Source organism: Pteropus alecto, unplaced genomic scaffold (assembly GCF_000325575.1).
Source record: "Pteropus alecto unplaced genomic scaffold, ASM32557v1 scaffold20, whole genome shotgun sequence".
In the NCBI taxonomy this organism is placed as follows: Eukaryota; Metazoa; Chordata; class Mammalia; order Chiroptera; family Pteropodidae; genus Pteropus; species Pteropus alecto.
In genome coordinates this window covers 30277245-30296183 of record NW_006436298.1, presented here as the reverse complement: position 1 = coordinate 30296183, position 18939 = coordinate 30277245, and the positions used below count along the sequence as shown (strand labels likewise).

At 33.4% G+C, this 18939-nt stretch overlaps 1 protein-coding gene and 1 long non-coding RNA gene across 5 annotated transcripts in view; one reads left to right on the top strand and one right to left on the bottom strand.

Moving 5' to 3' along the window:
- LOC112480638 overlaps positions 1 to 5591 on the bottom strand; it is a 68825-nt gene extending 63234 nt beyond the window's left edge. Inside the window, exon 1 of the long non-coding RNA XR_003046724.1 lies at positions 5497 to 5591. This is a non-coding gene — a long non-coding RNA (uncharacterized LOC112480638). The remainder of the gene's footprint in view (positions 1 to 5496) is intronic.
- Positions 5592 to 5617: 26 nt separating this feature from the next.
- On the top strand, positions 5618 to 18788 carry NUDT12 (nudix hydrolase 12). 4 transcript variants are annotated; one of them, XM_015590305.2, is made up of 7 exons: positions 5618 to 5756; positions 8268 to 8479; positions 9037 to 9626; positions 12392 to 12559; positions 13574 to 13687; positions 15797 to 15996; positions 16953 to 18787. In XM_015590305.2, the coding sequence occupies exons 2-7, from the start codon at positions 8274 to 8276 to the stop codon at positions 17061 to 17063; spliced, it is 1389 nt and encodes a 462-aa protein (XP_015445791.1). In that variant the 5' UTR covers positions 5618 to 5756; positions 8268 to 8273; the 3' UTR covers positions 17064 to 18787. The 4 variants fall into 4 exon arrangements, with proteins under 4 accessions (XP_015445791.1, XP_015445792.1, XP_006913332.1 ...); XM_015590306.2 differs by having other exon boundaries at positions 5670 to 5756; positions 8272 to 8479; XM_006913270.3 differs by lacking the exon at positions 5618 to 5756 and adding an exon at positions 5763 to 6175 and having other exon boundaries at positions 8268 to 8340; positions 16953 to 18788.
- Positions 18789 to 18939: the final 151 nt, after the last annotated feature.

Below are 18939 nucleotides of genomic sequence, written 5' to 3'. Positions count from 1 at the left end.
ATAATAGGGGAAAACAATAAATAAGCATCAGAAAACAAGAAATATCAAAAATAAGAATGCCAGAAATAAAAACATATCAGTAGAAGAACTACTATAAACTGGGTGATCAGGGAAGCCCTCTAAAAAGGTGACATTTGAGTGACACACGAATGGCAAGAAGGAGCCTGCAATTAGAAAATCTAAGGGAACAGTATTTTTTTTTTAGATGCCTCCATTTTTATTTACTTTTTTATTGAGGTATCATTTACACACAGTAAAGTACATAAATCTTAATTTATAACACTCATAAATCTTTGAGTGTATAGCTCAAAGAATTTTTACATATATCTATAGGGAGATTAACACCACTCAGGTCAAAATATAGAATAGTTCCAGTGCTCTCAATAAAGTGGGTATAGAAGCAACATACCTCAACATAATAAAGGCTATATATGACAAGCCCACAGCTAACATCTAAAAAACAAAAATCAAGCTCATACATTCAGAGGCAAAGGGTAAGGTAAGGGCAAAATAAGTGAAGGGAATCAAAAAGTACAAACTTCCAGCTATAAAATAAATGCCATGGGGATGTAATATACAGCACAGTGACTATAGTTAATAATACTGTACTTCATAATTGAAAATTGCTAAGACAATAGATCTTAAAAGTTCTCATCACAAGAAAAATGAAATTCTGTAACTATGTATGGAGACAGATTTCAATTAAACTTAATGTGGTGATCATTCCACAATATATACAACTATCAAATCATTATGTGTACATCTGAAACTAATATAATGTTGCATGTCAATTATACCTCAATTTAAAAAAAAAGGCAAAGTTAACCTATGGAGATAGAGACAGAAGAGCAGTCAGCTTGGGAGGGGGTACTCTTGGAAGGGGCCCAGGAGTGTTTGCTAGAAGAGTATTTTATTTTTTAAGTTTTTAAATGCCAATTTATTTTTTTTCATACTATATATACATAATTTTTTTAATATTTTACTTTTTTATTTTCCCCCTCCTTTCTTGTAACCACTAGTCCATTGTCCATGTCCATGAGTCTCTGTTTGTTTGTCCTATTCATTTGTTGCTTTTAGGTTTATATCCCACATATGTGATATCATGTGATTTGCAACCTTTTCTGTCTGGTTTATTTCACTTAATATGATTATTTCAAGGTCCGTCCATGTTGTCGCAAATGGCAGTATTTCATCCCTTCTTATGACTGAGTAATATTCCATTGTATATATGTACCACAGCTTCATTAACCAGTCATCTAGCGTAGGACACTTTGGTTGCTTCCGTGTTCTAGCCACTGTGAATAATGCTGCTATAAACATTGGGGTGCAAATATCTTTTCAAATATGAGTTTTCAAGTTTTTGGAGTAAATACCCAGTAGAGGGATTGCTGGATCATATGGTAGGTTAACTCTTAGTTTTTTGAGGAACCTCCATATCACTTTCCATAGTGGCCATACCAATTTGCAGTCCTACCAACAGTGTATGAGGATTCCGATTTCTCCATGTCCTCTCTAACATTTGTTATTACTTGTCCTGTTGATTATAGCCATAGAAGAGTATTTTAAAAGGAACAACTAGTCCAAGTCCAGAGCAAACTTGGTGTATTTAAGAATACAGAATTTTCGTATAATGTATGTAAATTAGAAATGCCCCTGTGTGTAGTTACATGTGAAATTATCTTATATCAAGAACCTTATGTAGAGTTCAAGATCCCCTCACTTTTATTGAATTCATCTCTAAACTGTGTAGAGTTAAAGCACAGTTCCCAGCATATCTAATCATTATCAACAACCAACTTTTATTTAGTGGCTTAAAAGTGAAAGAAAAGTAGCTATTATGATAGTTCTTTAAAAAATCTGACTCCTCATTTAAAAAATTACAATATATTAGAAAAAAGGCAAAAAAATAAAGTGTTAATTAACACAAAAACTTAAAAGTAATGTGTGGCAAGAATAAAGCACAACTCCAGATAATATAAGATTAGTTACCAAGTATAATTATCTACATAAACTTTTATTTATGTACTGTCCATAAAGTCAGGTTTCTTTCCGGTTGATGGGAAATGACTGGATGGATTTTCATGAAATTTGCAGTATACGGTTGGCATATTTCTGTCTCTAGAAATAGTCTATGCATTATACACAACATTTATTTTCAGGGCACCCAAAAAAGGTGGAGAGTAACTTTCCAGAGCAGTTAAAATTAAAAAATACAACAATGGGTCCATGAGGTCTTACAAGGCTGGTAATAGTAAGGGATAAGCCATTTTGTAAAGTGATTCCATGGGTGAGTAGAGAAAAAAAAAAACAGTTTCAAATTTGAACTCCAAATCATTTGACTCAAAAACAATCAATCCAGTTTCATGTATTGAATTGCAATAATATTCTCATATACATAATTGAATATAGTATGTTCCAGAATGAGTGGTAGTTGGGATTTATTTATTTAATGATGCTAATGATTCTCCTAAACTATGCCGAGAAAGCTAACTACTATAACTACTATAAAATAGGAGTTATGAATTGAAAGGAGGAAAAAAATCCTTGTCTCAGTTTAGGTTTGCCAAGAAGGAAATCCAGAGACAATGATTCACAAGCAATTGGTTATCTAGAAGAAAACAATGGAAGGGAAGAGAGGAAGTGAGAAAGGGAAGGGACAGCAGACAAAGGTTTGGTTATTAATCAAGTGTCTACTGTAGATAAAAATCCTAATCCCACTGGGGAATTCTGGCAGCCAGATGAGAACAGTTTAGCCAGTGTAGCAAAAGTGTGAGAGGTATTTATATATTCAATCATGTCAGTCATTAGCTGAGGGCTGCTCCCAGATAGTATTAATTATCTGGCATGCTGGTCTGCTGAGCAGAAGGACAAAGTGGGCTTTGGTGACAAGTAAAAGACCTCGAGTAAAGAAAGAAATTGCTGGCAACTGAAAGAAGAGCCAACATACACTGAAGTGACAAGAGCAAGGGGATACTGGTAGTAAACAGATAATCACATGGACAGATATGATCTAGAAGATCCAATGAAAGAGGGACTTGAATTAGGCTTTGTGAAATGAGTAGTATTTGATTAAGGGAAAACATTTAAGTCAAGAAAATCGGCATGAGCAAAAGTATTTAAGTAGGAAAGCATAAGAAGTCTCCTAGGTCAGCTGTAAGCCAGTTTGTCTATATTCTTGGGAAAATATAGCTAAAATTACATGGTGGGTTCATATTAAGGAGGGTGTCTAATGCTAGGCTAAAGAGTTGTAACTTTTTCTCATAAGTATTGAAGAAACTTTAAGTTTCTAACTGGGAATGTAATAAAATGAAAACATTATTTTAAGGCATTGACATCTATGTGGGCACCAAAATGTCCTTGGAAAATAAACTCTTATTGGATAGGATCTGTATCTGTTCAGTTTCCACAAAAGAGGATTACATGTAAGAAGTATTTGGTAACCCTCTAGCAAACTGTGGTATCTAAATGCCGTTTCTTACTAAAAGGAATCAAGGCTCCTCAGAGAAAGGGCTGATTCCATGTCTGTGCAGAATACTTACAAGATGACTCTGAAACACCTTTTCATGCCAGAAAGAATGTAAACTATCAAACACTACAACGTCTTGGTCAAAAGAACTCAGGAGCCCACTAGGCCAAAGAAGAAACAACTTAAGCATCAACATAATAAATACTATAAAAATACTTGTTAAATATCTTTGATGGCATGAAGTACATTAAAAATGTTAACATCCATGAGTTTGTAAATATACTTAAAAACTTGAAGGATATTAGGGAACTAACTCATAATTCTGAACACCAGGAAATAAAAGAGAAAATCACACATTTATCCTAGTCTTCCTAGATAAACTGTACAGATATCTAATGAGGCAAAGTTATTTATTATAAAATAATTTCTGTTAGTAAATGTAGAATAATCAAATTAGAATATCACCATTTTGCAACTCTAAATGAAATAATGGACCTAGGCAATAATCATCAACAGCTGAGAAAATAATTAGCTGAGAAGTTGCTGGGAAAAATGTATATTTATCACAAACTTTATCAGGTTGACAACATCTAAACCAAATAACATGTCAAAAAGAGAGACAACCAGTGTATGATTCTTAATGTAATGTAATAAGAAAGAAATAATAATACCTATGAAATCTTTTTGCCAAAAAACAAAACAAAAAAAAAACCTTAATCTGAATAATCCTGTAGATTTAACTATCAGTTTACAAGAAGACATGGGAAAAGACACCATAGGAATAGAATTTGCAAAATTCGGAAAGTGGAAAATTCTACAGAGCAAATGATCATTATTCCTTAACAAATAAGCTACAAGAAAAAAATTAGAAGGGAACCTACAGAGTGAAAAACATCAAATGTAATGTAGAACTTTGTTTAGGTCCTTATTTGAGTAACACTTTAATGAGATGATTAAATTTGATACTGAATGTCTCTTTTCTATTACAGAATTATTGTAAAGTTTAAGTTGGACGAATGATATTGTAGTAATGTTCTTTTTAAAAGCCCTATTATAGATATATAGACATAATCCCAAATGTTTATTCTTAAATATTCAACAATAAAATAATTTGGTGTCTAGAATTCAAGATAATCTAAAGGGCTGAGAGGAGGACTATATATTAATAATTGTTTATGCTGGATGATTAATATATGAGCATACATTATACTAATCTATTTATCTCAATATATGTTTGAATACAAAGATTGGGTATTCCAAGTGAATTAACTAAAACTTAGTATTTCTGAAATATCTGATCATTGAAATCATTGAAGACTGAAGACGACTATTTTCAGAAAGAAGCACAGGGCAAAGCTAAAAAGAGCAGTTATAAAAGGACAATGTTGACAAATATATACAACTTCACTGTAAGAAGCTTCTAATGCCTAAAATCAGGGTAGAAAGCAATGGTAAACCTTAAAAGACTACTTAATTGTTGACAATTTCCAAGAAGACAGCTTAGTAAAAATACCTGGATGTTAGAAGACTGACAACACCTACCTTTGTAATCTGACGCATGTAACTTCTGTAGCTTTTGGAGCATTAAAGTGAACCAAATAAAATAATAACGGCAGCAATAATTGTGTTGTGTATACTAGCTCTAGACTTAGCACTGTCCTAAGAGTTCTGCATCCATCAGCCTATTTAAACATCACAACCCAAGAAGGTATTGTGGGCTCTTTGTATGGACTTTTTAATGGACGACTGAATGAGGTGGGCTTCAAAACATGGTACCACTTTCATATGAGATTGAAGTTCAGAGGCCTACAACTTGTTTAAGGTCATGTACTGTAATGACTTGGTCAATACTCCTGCTTTACTTAACATAAAAGAATGCTTTGAACACTCCAATGCACTGAACTATGTCACCTGGGTGCGAAATACTGGAAAACTTAAAACCGTTTCCACAAATCTGGAGTTTTCCATCGTTAGCACCACACCCTACACATCTTGGTCTCACCCGGAAGAATAACCAACCCTTCACTCACCGCCAGGAAGTCAGTGGTTCCAGCCAGGAACTCTTACCGGAACGTTCCCAAACGTTTTCCCCGCTCCCCTCAAGCCCCGCCTCTTCTCGGCTCGGTCACAGCCTTTGGCCTCCAAACTACAACTCCCATAAAATCGTGCGAGGACACCGGCCCTCTACCGGAAGTCAGGAAGGCTCCATCCGGCACTGAGAAGAGCAAGTGTGGGATTTTTCCTAGTCCTTCGACCACTTCCTGGTTTCCTCTATTCTGGTCGCCTTTGGGTTAGTAGCAGCTTCGGCCAGTTGATCGGCCCTAGTGTGGGGCCGGTGACCAATTCTCAATGCTCTTTTGCCTCCGCTCTGTCCTGCCCCGTCCTGCTTAGTTGTTTGTCGCAACGTCGCCCTGGGGCGCTGGTGCAAGCACCGGAGCAAGCGCGGGAGCGGCGGCTGGGCAGCCAGGGCTCCGGGGAGGGAGTGGGGAGTGCAGCCGATCCTGCTGCCGGTGGCGTTTCCAGTTCAGTCTTTGAGGTGGGGGAAAGAAAATGCTGCTTCATGTGTGGGTCCACGTTAATAAAAGGAATCTCGCAGAATATAAACTGTCTCAAGGCCTTTGATCGTTTCAAGAGACCGTCGTACATGGATGGCGTTTGATTGGTTAAATGGCCATCTTGACTGCTCAAGGAAGTGGAATTTGTTTAATGGTCAGTGACTTCAAAGTGTGTGTGTGTGTGTGTGTATTGTCTATCTCCGCCCCGTCTGTCTGTCTGTCTTTCTGTCTATCTATCTCTCTATGTAACCTTGGGCAAGTAATGAGCCCTGAGTAACATCAGTAAAAGGTGGATGTTGGTTTGTATAAAATCTTAGGACACTTTAAACCTAAGATTCTTTTAAACGACCTCTCAGAATAGACCTTGCTCTTCTTGCAGAGCAAGGGTAGCATTTAACGGAATCACCTCATCCTGCCTTCAAGTCCTTACCTTCTGGAGTAACTGTCAATGAGAAATGAAAAAGTAACTCAAGCGGTGAAGTTGGATATCAGACTTTGCATGTTTCTCTGGAATGAGTAATGTTTCTATTTCTAGATAGCATTTCTGCTGAGAAAGCTGAGGAGAAAAGTGTACATTTTTAACTTTCTCCTGAGAATACTGTGTACATAAGCATCACAGGCTACAGAATGGTACTGTATTTTTGGAGGACAGTTTGGCAGTCACCTGGAGTGGCCAGCGAGGAGGATGAGGAACTGACCATGAATTTAAAACATGAGACAGTAAAATATTGCTTCAAGTAAACCTAACTAGTGAACTTGTATGATAAGATTTTATGGAAAATAAATTTAATGAAAAGGCAGCTTGGAAAGAAGACTACACATGAGTCAGTATATAACAATGCTTGAAAACTAAGTCCTTAAAATTTGTAGTTTTTGTTATTCATAATATTTTTAAAGCATTTAGAAATCTCAATATGAAGAGAATAGTCAGATAAATTCTATAGTAAATCAAAAGAAAAGAACTTTTCTAATATAGAAGTCACTTCTAATTTAAGTTGTAAACCGATTTTCAATGTGAGGTTTTATCCAAATATTTCCATTCCTAGGAGTATATTTCACCTATTTATCGTTTTCACCTATTTCTTTATGAGTAGCAGAAAGATACAAGAAGGGTGAACAGACACAAGTTAATCTCATTCTCCCATTTTTCCCCTAAATTATGTTCATATTATTTCCAGTATAAAATTGATCAAATTGTAGTGTCAAAACCTGACAGACAACTGTCAAAAACTATGGATTATAACCTTTCCTCCTTTTTAGCCTAAATACCATGTTGCTTCAAATGATAGAAGCCTAGTTAGAAAAAAAATTCATATCTTAGAAAAAGTATTTTGAGAAGTTTATAAGTAACTGAAACTGAACCATTTCCAGATAAAAATAGCTCAGTTTGTGCCTTACCATATTCAGTCTATGATTAGGCAACATTTGTTGAGAGGTATGAAACAATAATTTTTTATATTTTTTTTCTTGCCGAAACAACAGAGTGACAAAGCAGGCAAACAAAGTTAAAGGTTTAGAAAGTGTCTGTGATTCAAGGATAGTGACCAATAGGACAGTGTCCAATAATAGATCTAAAATATATGGTCATCTGATTTATAACAACGGAAATACTGCAATTCAATGAGCCAAAGATGGCAATTTCAAGAATGATGCCCAGTCATATGGATTATCCAATGGGATAAAAATGTATCTTGACCCCTACCTCATGCCATGAACAAAAATCAATTCGAAATAGAATGCAGAATTAATTATGGAAGATAAAGCAATAAATTGATTTCAATTGAAACTTAGATTTTGAATTCGTTATAGGATCATAATTTCTCTGAGGGCAGACACCTGTTTCTGGTACCATAGAATCTAAGAGAATACTTGTCATCTGCTAAAAATTTCTGCCTTAACTTCTATCCATTTTAATCTCCCTAATGCTCCTAGTCCATATTGAAGTCTCTCTGGTCTGCCTCAAGTACCTGCTCCTCTTTGTAAAGCTATTACCCGACTCCCTCTCCCAAGGGTATGGCCCCCTCATCTATTACCAAAACTCTTTATACATCCGCCATGTTGAATTATATTAAAATTCTTAACTGATAACAATTTTGAAATATATGCTGTTAACATTTCACTACCTTTTGATGAATATGTTGTTTTAGAAACCACATATATTATTTTAATTATATTAGCATTTAGATAATGTTCAACATGATATAAAAAGCAATTGCCAATGTTTTTTTCTATTTTCTTTTTTTAAGGAAGAAATGTCGTCTATAGAAAGAAGTCCAAAGCAAGAAATAATTTCCCAATTTCACTGTTCTGCTGCAGAAGGTGATATTGCCAGGTTAACAGTAATGCTCAGTCATTCTCCATCTCTTCTCAATGAAACTTCTGAAAATGGCTGGACTGCTTTAATGTATGCTGCAAGGAATGGACACGCAAATGTTGTCCAACTTCTACTTGAGAAAGGGTAAACATTTTAGGCATACCATCTGAAGGAGTGTATGGTTTAATTTCTAGGTTACATTTTTTCTTTTAAATTTTTCTTATAGCTATATTTGTATCATTGGTCTCATAAATAATTCTTTGGCCAGTTTTGTTTTATAAAAATGCAACATAATTTCTAACAAAAAGCTTTTAACTTTTTATCAAGGAATTAACATTTTATACTTAATAGCAAAGCAAATTTATGAGTTAATCTAATATTTTCCTCCCAAATAGAAAAAATAAAGCTACCCAGTGGACTACCAAGAACCCCTTGTAAAATTTTAGTATCTTATAGCACATAAAACTTACTGCTTTTTTATTTTATAATTATCCAGAAATTTTAAATATCCAGTGTCTCTAACTTTTCATCATTTATGGTTATTTCTTTTAAACTTCCCATTGGTAAATTATGTACTAAAAGAAAAAAACTGCATGTAATCATTAAATAGAGGGGCTATAATGTGCAGCTGCAGATATTTTATTGTAATAAATGCTGGAGAAAATGTTTATTTCCTTTTTTATTTTTCCTTTCATCTGTAGGTGTGACAGGTCCATTGTTAACAAATCAAGGCAGACTGCACTGGATATTGCTAAATTTTGGGGTTATAAGCATATAGCTAACTTATTAGCTAATGCTAAAGGTGGGAAGAAGCCTTGGTTCCTAACCAATGAAGTGGAAGAATGTGAAAATTATTTTAGCAGGACACTACTGGACCGGAAAAGTGAGAAAAGAAATAATTCTGACTGGCTGCTAGCTAAAGAAAGCCATCCAGCCACAGTTTATATCCTTTTCTCAGATTTAAATCCCTTGGTTACTCTAGGTGGCAATAAAGAAAGTTCCCAACAGCCAGAAGTCAGGCTTTGTCAGCTGAACTACACTGATATAAAGGATTATTTGGTTCAGCCTGAGAAGGTCACCTTGATTTTTCTTGGAGTAGAACTTGAAATGAAAAAAGAGTTACTTAATTATACTGGGGAAGTCCCAAGAGAAGAAGAAGATGGGTTGATTGCCTGGTTTGCTCTAGGTATAGATTCTGATGCTGCCGAAGAATTTAAGCAAAGACATGAAAATTGTTATTTTCTTCATCCTCCAATGCCGGCTCTTCTACAGTTGAAAGAAAAAGAAGCTGGTAAGAATTGAACACTGCTTGCTTGTATTAGTAATAATCTGGTTTTTGTAACTAGATTGGAGTTATATGTATCTACATTTTCTAGGGAGCACACTTTTTCCAATAAGCAACGATATTAGCCTATCTTCTCTAGAAACTTTGTAAAGTTCTCAGCCTAGGGAATCACTCTCTTACACAGTTACAGCAGTCTAAATCAGCCAAGATAAATTTCACCCAGAATTAACCCTCATGCATACAGGTTTTATTCAATTCTTCAATGAATCGTTATTGAGCACCTGCTCTACACTCAGCCTGATGGCAAAGACCTTGACTGTTGTTTTGTTTTCTGTTGCTGGGTATGCCAGTTCATGTGGGGCCTTTTATACCATGATAATAAAGTAGAGGTTTTATTCTAAATTTCATTTAAATGTTATAACTTGACTTATGTCTAAGGAAAAAAAGTAAAAAACAAAACCCTCACTCTGGTTGCTTTGAAGATTATGAATTGTAGGTAATTAAGTGTGGAAGTCAGGAGTCTTTTTGAGAGGGGGTTAGAGATTACAACATCCCAGGTAAGAGACTGTAGTTGCTTGGATTAGTGAGGTAGAAAGAAAGAGTTTGAAATATTTTGGAGGTAGAACTGATTGGGCTTGATCAGTAGGTTGAGACTGTTATAAGAGAGGTGATAGTAACCTGAACTATGGCCTGAAATTAAGGTGATAATAATAGAGATGGAAGAGAGTTACATTTAAGATATATTTTTGAGATAAAATCAACAGAACTTGCTGATGGAATGGGTATAGAATATATAATAAAGAAAAAGAAAAGAATGACTGCTAGGTTTGGGACTTTAGTAATTTGGTAGGTAGAGATACTATTTCTTGATAAAATTATGTAGGGTAATGAGTAAGAGAAGCAAGTAAGTCAAGATTTCAGTTTTGGGCATGCTAAGTTTTAGAGGATATTAGAATCTGGAGAGAGGAGGAGCGGTCCAAACTGGAGATACTCATATGGGAGTCATCAACACAAAGATGGTATTTAAATCCCAGGAGACTACTAAGATTACTTAGAGTTGAGCAGGCAAGAAAGAGAACCTCGGAATTATACCTGAATCTCTCTACATTTAAAGGTCAGGTAGAAGTAGAGGAGCCATCAAAGGTGATGTTAACAGTGTGGTCATAAGGCAGGTAGAAAACAGGAGGCATGCAAACCATGAGAGCAGAGTATTTCTTGGAGGTACTGGTTAAATATGTTGAATGATGTTCAGAATTTAAGATGGATGAAGACAAAGATTTTTTTTTTCAAGAATCTTTGGTTTTGGTAATATGAAATTGTTGATGAATTTGGCAAGAGGAGCATCAGTGGAGTGGAAGGAGCAGAAGCTAGATCATGGTAGAGTGAGGAGTTAAAGAGAGGTAAGGAAGAGATCGCTTGACCGTGTCACCTTCCATTAGGTGAGTTCCTTCCAGAGATTGCTTAGACACCTCCACCGAAAGTCTAGAGTGTTAGTTTTATTCCCCACATTTGTGGACAAAACATTCTACTTTTTAAAGAAAATAAAATATGTTTTCTTTGGAGCTATATATATAATTTTAAGATCAAAAGGACCTTTTTTTCTTAACTATTGAGGAAACTGAGGCCCTTTTACTCACTTGCTATATAAATTTACACAATTACTTAACCTCTCTGTGCATCAGTTTCCTCCTCCAGGAAATGAGCATAATAATAATACCTATGTCATGGGATTGCTCTAAACATTAAATATGATGATGTATATATATAAAGATTTTTGCATGATGCTTGGCATATAGTAAGTACTCATATTAACGTCAGTTTTTCTTATTGTAATGATACTGAACTAATGTAGTTACCTTAGACTAAGTTACATGATATGAGGTAATATAGCAGGCAAATATTTAATGTTGCCTATGGTTTATTGAATTTCATTGTTACATTTGTTTTTATTTATGATTTATTTCATTTTTTCCAGTTTAAAATATTGTTATTGTTGTTTAAGATTATTTATTTCCAAAATCCTTGGACCAAATAATGTATTTTAGGGAGAACATTTGTCAGGCATTTGAAATATAGCATTTCTAGTCTTATTGCTTCAATTGTAATATTTCTGGTCAGGGCATATCCTTTTTTTAAGTACTAAGGTAAAGACGATAGCCAAAGTGTATATTCTAAGATTTATTCTGTTAGGCATTTTTTTCCATAAACAAAGTTAACCACGAATGTTATAAATACAGTATCTTTTTTATACTCTATGCAGTTTCCATTTGTAAACAGAATATGTTCCACAGTGACATGGACGAGTAGTGGCTTAGTACCAAGGAGAGATGGGTTCCTGCAGTTTCTTAGTAATATTGCCTTTTATAGTTCAAGTCTATGTTAAGAACTGCCTTTGTAGTGTATTTTTATAAAAGTCACTGTTGTAAAGTAACTATTTGTAAAGTCACTATGCACTAGAATCTTGTATATCCAAAATTTCAAAATCGCTTGTTGTAAAAGACTGAGTTAATAGAGTATAGTAGATGGATGTTATATGAAAGTTTTATTTTATTAGTTCAAATTAAAGTTAAATCTAAATTTCACTTGTGATCTGTAGAATTAAATCTTTTACTTTAAAAGAAATGTACATATAAAAACAGGAATACTAAACCTTTGATCACACAGCTATTTAGAAAATATATATCTTTATTGTGACTTAAGGACATTTTACTTACGTATTAATTTGTTTGTATTTTGTGACAGAATTAAAACTTTTTGTGCTTCTCTTAAAGGGGTTGTAGCTCAAGCAAGATCTGTTCTTGCATGGCACAGTCGATATAAGTTCTGCCCAACCTGTGGAAGTGCAACTAAAATTGAAGAAGGTGGCTATAAAAGAGTGTGCTTAAAAGAACAGTGTCCTAGCCTCCATGGTGTTCACAACACATCATATCCAAGAGTTGGTAAGCCTTTTACAGTGAAATCTCAGCCATCTAGAATCTTATGGAATGAGACATTCTGGAAAGACAAGATTTTGAGTAGCTGAGGGGTTAACCTTTTTATTAAAAGCATATTTAATTTAATAACCAATAAGACTGTAAATACTATGACATACCTTCATGACTTTCAAGTAAAGGACATTGTACATAATTAGCCATTTCTTATCCCTAGGTTAATCAATATGAATTTGTTGAGATACATGATTTCAAAAGCTCACTAATCCGGGTCCATTTAGTACAAAGACAAAAAAAAAGCCCGAAAATTCAGTGCCTGTTTGAGACATCCCATAAGCAGTATAGCCTGGTATCTGCTTGTACCTTCTGTCTGTCTTTTAATTGCCTGCTTTGAGTCTGCTGTAGATTTAGATAACCCAGCCCTTTAAAACTGTTGAAAACACATAGACCCAGCAACAGCTAAGGAGGTTTGAGAGTAAAATGCATGGTTTAGTGATCTGTTTTTGCTGCTCAGGAGCCTTTTATATTCCTGGTTCTCGGTCATGATCTAGTGAGGATAATTCAATAAATCAGTGACTTCTGGAGAGATTAATTGTTATTTAATACAAATATACTTTTTTTAGTGGACTTAATCATAGAGCTACATAGAGCTTTTAAAATCATTTTGTTAAGAATTGATATGGAAAGGAGAGAGGGAAATTCACTACATTTGCTATGATAAAATTTGAATTTTCTCCATGCCATGTATTACCTTCTAAAACTTTTTTTATTCAAAAATAGCATACCTAAGTACACAATACGTGTTGCTATTAAGATGAGAAGGAAGGCAAAATTGATCTTCTTTTATCTGACATTATTCTATGCTACTTCCCTGAAATACTCTGTCACTAGGTAGAAAGAAACAACCTCTTGTAACTAGAAACTAAAGTCTTTTTATTGTCACATTAGACAGTGACTTCATGCAATGAGTCTAAATTATTTTTTTCTGTCATTTATACGTCTGATTTTTTTTTTTTTTGATAGATCCAGTAGTAATCATGCAAGTTATTCATCCAGATGGGACCAAATGTCTTTTAGGCAGGCAGAAAAGATTTCCCCCAGGCATGTTTACTTGCCTTGCTGGATTTATTGAACCTGGTAAGCCTTTTCTTAATAATTTTTATAATTTTCATTTAGCTAATAATTTTCAAATAAAAATTTTTGACAGCATTTGAGAAATCTTTGATAAATTATCATATTATAAAACTGGGATTTTTTTAATATTTTCTGTGTATTTTAAATGATATAATTTTTGTCTTGACAAGTGGAATAATTTTGTCTGTTCTAAAAATTCAGTACTCTGTCATATAGCTTTCATATGTTGCCATTACCCAAGGTATCTGCACGATTTACACCTCACTTCTGTACTAGACTCGGCTGTTACCTTTTCAAAAGGCCTTCCCTGATAGCCTCAAATATATTAGTTAGCGCTATACCCAGCATCCACAGTTCTTGTCATTCTACCTGACTTTTCCTTGTAGCATTCATCACCACCAAACATGGTATGTATGTATGCATGTATGCATGTATACATGCATGTATGTGTGCACATATGTAGCTAGCTAGCTAGCTATTATCTGCTCATACCAGAAAGTAAGTTCCCTAAGGGCAAGGACTTTGTTTTATTCACTGGTGTATCAAGATTTTCTTAGAGCAGTGCCTCTTATGTAGTAGGCGTTCAATAAATATTTGTGGAATAAATGAACGAATATATCTAATACATGTTTAATCTCAACTTCTAATAGTAACCTGCATTGATAAATAATAATAGTAAACATATTTATAGCCATGCTCTGTTTTGAAGGTTTTTCATATATTAAATTATATGATCCTCATACAACTTTATAAAGTTAGATACTGTTAAAGCAGTTTTAGATAGGGCACTAAGGCACAAGGACTGAATAACTTGCCAAGGTCAAGTAGCTAGTAAGTGGTAGGGTGCAGATTCAAACCTGGGAGCTTTTAATCACTATGCTGCCTCTAGTAGCTCTAGGTTATTTTTTTTTTTTTTAACTGCTGTATAGCATTCCATTTGTGAGTATTCTGAAATTCATTTATTCATTCTGCTTTTGGACATTTAGCTCACTTTAAAGCTCTTGATATTACAAATAATACTGCCATGAATATATTTATACTACTCCTTGGACACATTTGCGAGTTATTTAGCGTATATACCTGAGAATAGAATTGCTAGCTCATCATAGGATCCGAGCATCTTAACCTTTTCTAGAGATTGCCAAGTTGTTCTCTGAAGAGCCTTGGCCAATTTACACTCCTTTTAGCAGTACATGAAATTTTCTTTTGTTCCACATCTTCACCAAGCTAGGATTTTCAGACATTTTAATTTGCCATTCTGATGTGTGTGAAATAATATGTCATCATAGTTGTCATTTTCATTTCCCTGCTGATGGAGCAACTTTTACAAGTGTGTATTAAGCATACAATTTTCTTTATCTCTGAATTCTACATGCTTATATTTTTTGCCTATATTTGTTTTGGTTGTTTATTTCTAAATATTGCAAAATATTTCTAACTTCTAAATTTTGCAAAATATTTTGCAAAATATCCCTAATATTTCTAAATATTGCAAAATATTTCTAACTTCTAGGTAAACTTTAATTTAGAAACTATTCTCTCTATTCTATTCTCAATTCCAACAAATCAAATACATTTATAGGAATCATTTTATTTTATCATTAGCTGAGTTAACAGTCATCCAGAGGAAAACACTCATTTAGAAAGAAAAACATTAAGTTTCATCTTTGTGGCTTTTTAACTATTTTGAAAAGAGTAATCTGCAATAATCAGCAACATAAAAGAGTTTCAAGATTTTAATGCAGAAAATGTTAGCTTTTTATAAAAATTACATAGTGATATTTATAACTAGTGATAATCCATAAATGAAATACTGCATAGTGTTTAGCCAATAGTAGGTGCTGGATAGTTGTAGGTGTTATAATTTTTAAACTGTAACTAAAAATTAGGACCTTTAAGAAATGAAGTTTATTGGTATTTTGATTGTGTATATGGTCATATACTTTTAAATATAATGTTTTCTTGAATTCTGGTCTAGTTTTAGGTTTCTGCTTTCTGATTCTTTGAATTGGGTTTCTGTCCAAAGTGATTTCCATATGTTTAAACCAATCGGAACACAAACTATCCAGGGCATGTTCATCAACTACCTGTTCTTTTGCCCCATTTGATTAGGGGAGACAATAGAAGATGCTGTTCGGAGAGAAGTAGAAGAGGAAAGTGGAGTCAAAGTTGGCCATGTTCAGTATGTCTCTTGTCAACCATGGCCCATGCCCTCCTCCTTAATGATTGGTTGCTTAGCTGTGGCTGTGTCTACAGAAATTAAAGTTGACAAGAATGAAATAGAGGATGCCCGCTGGTTCACTAGAGAACAGGTAAAGTTCAATTTAATTTCTTTCTTCTATTGATTGTTCTCTGACTGTATTGGTTTAGGCATGCAACAGGGTTACATGTTTTCAACAAGTCGAATGAATGGCTATGGCCCATTCATCATGCATGGATTACAGTGTAATTGGTTTGTCCTATGTTAACTCATTTTGTAAGATTCATCTAGTAATGATGGTTCTATGCCATTTTCTAATTTCAAATGCCATTCCTTCATATTAATACCTTTCAATGGACTTAAAATAGGTAAACATTATTTCAGAGATGAGAAACAGTAATATCATTCTTAGACGTTTTATATTTTAATTTATAGCTTTAAAACATCTCTCAAAAAAATCAGTAAAAATGCTTAAAATTTCTGAAAAGTTCTTGTTCATTTTAAAATATACTTAAGGACAAGAATGACGAAACTGTATAAGAAACATATACTCACAAAAACTTTTTTAAATGCCATCATTAAGTAATATAATGAGAGATAAATTACTTGTCTATGTTATGCATGACCCAAAGTATTTGTACAGAAAACAGATGGATGGATACACTACAATACTAAAGACCTGAAATTCTTTCTGACTTTGTCTACACAAAACTTATTTTATGCTCAAGCTCAAAAAGCAGAAATTAGATTTTTTTTTTAGAATTTTATAAAACCGAACCTGTCCTAGAAGTTGACTTCACTTTGAAAATAAATGTGGAGCATATACTTTGCTTTTTCATGACCTCGTTTTTTAAAGAAATATGCCTTTCTAGAATTGAATCACTAACTCATTGAAGCAACTATAGATACCGTACTAAATTTTTCATGTTGAATATGAATGTTGTCACTCTCCACTGCTGTTATTCACAGTAACAGTCATCACATTTTAGTTGAATTGTATAAGCATATAAATGGTATTTAATATGATAGCATGGAAATACTAATACATGTTATTGTGGTGTATTTTAGGTCGTGGATGTTCTGACCAAAGGGAAGAAGCAGGCCTTCTTTGTGCCACCAAGCCGAGCTATCGCACATCAATTAATCAAACACTGGATTAGAATGAACCCCAATCTCTAAATCAAATAACTAGACTTTGACTGAGTAGTAATTGATTTCTAATACCACTTATTCCTCAAGCGAGATTAGAAATGTCCATGTTCCTTAAAAAATATCACAACACAAAATATCATATTGGCTTTTGGAAATACTTTCAAAGTGTACTTTTCATCTTGATGATACAATTTCTATTTTTATAAATTACCACATTGCCTCAGAGTTTGTTAAATCTGAGTCAGCCTTCTCAGAACATTTTTTTGTGCTCCACAATTTCATCTCACAAAACTGTATTTCTAATAAGAAATCATGTTGTAAAGAAGTATGTTCTGAAAATGTAAATAAATCTAAATTTTAGCACTTCATATTAGACCAAACACTAAAGACCAGTCACTAAAACCTATTTAAAGGAATTCTCCTCAAAGGTCAGATATTAAATAAATCCCAGATGGATTTATATATTTAATAAAAACACTGGCTTTGCGTCATATCTTTTTTGAGAAATGAGGCAAATAATTTTAATGAATTTTGAGCTTGATTTTTAGTCTTTTCATTATCACAAAGATTCTTTCGATTGTCAATAGCTGATTTTTGCTCATCTTCCCATTATAATTCACTTTCTTCTGGTTGCATTGTTATAGCAGTGCTATGGTTTTACTGTTGCTACTAGTCTATTTTCATCAGTGTTAAGAATTTTGTATTTTAACAGCTGTGCTAGTGATCAGAATATGATACCCTCGTGGAAGGATAGCTTAAGTGAGAGTATACCATTGTGTCTGGGACCTCTTCCTTAAACCTAAAATTAATTAATCTATTTATCTGTTAGTTATACTCAAAGTCTTAAAACAAATGTCATTTTTTGATAAGAGAGGTACCTACATTAGCAAAAGATTTTATAATCATTACTAACAACATTTATTAAATTCAAATATAACATCTTGGTTTTGGCCTTAAATCAACACATTCTAAGAAGCCTTTAGAAAGTAAATACATAGTTTACAATTTTGCAACATAGAATTGTCATATTTTAAAATTAAGTTACTTAATTATAATTTATTAACTTAATTGAAACAATCTGTAGTGTATAACCCAGTGCAGGATTCCCCCTCCAATAGAATGTAGAAACTATTACTAAAAGTATATATAGAATAAACTAAAGTATCAGACAATAAGAATTCAGTTTACCAAAGATTGTTAATTAAAATTTTAGCTACTAAAATTCATTTAACTTAAATAATTTTCTTAGATAAAACTTTATTTACTAATAAACAATTATTTTCTTAGTAATTGATGAAGGTTTTTTGATATCAGGGCTTTCAACAAAATTAAGACTTTCACACGATATTATAATATATAAAATTTGAACTACATAGGAATATAGAAAGTGATGTGCCTTGATTATTACGAAGTATAATGACTCCAAATGTACCTTTAATACTTACAGATCCTAAGATTACATCAAAAATTTCAAGTTTCCATAATGTTAGGATAGCAAAGTAAAATACAAAGTATTGACAAAGCGTAGTTATATATTTAGTTTTTGACATTTAATCCTGTACTCAGGGAAAATCAGTATCCAGGGACATTATTGTTTTAATGATTATGCTTAAATTGCTAATCTCTGAGAAGTGAATAGCTACATGTAAGTAGAAGGAATAGCCAAGAAATGGTAGAGGTTCAAGTAACCATGAATGTAGTCTAATGGAAATGAAAGTAACAAAACATTAAAACATATATCTATTTTCTGTTTTATGTGTTATGTGTGTTTTTAATATGATTTGATAAATATCCTCTGAGAAAGTGGAAAAAGCCAAATTTCAGTCATCATCCTCTACTTAGAATTAATGATGTGTAAACAAAAAGTACAAAAGCCTTTTTCAAAGTTTTTTATTTAAATTTT

What these genes read in the sequence shown, in the direction of transcription:
- NUDT12 (XM_006913269.3), top strand. Translation starts at nt 6,134, where the DNA reads ATGGCCATCTTGACTGCTCAAGGAAGTGGAATTTGTTTAATG. An exon ending in CACATCATATCCAAGAGTTG is followed by an intron (nt 12,560 to 13,573) that starts GTAAGCCTTTTA and finishes TTTTTTTGATAG; the next exon opens with ATCCAGTAGTAATCATGCAA. An exon ending in GCTGGTTCACTAGAGAACAG is followed by an intron (nt 15,997 to 16,952) that starts GTAAAGTTCAAT and finishes GGTGTATTTTAG; the next exon opens with GTCGTGGATGTTCTGACCAA.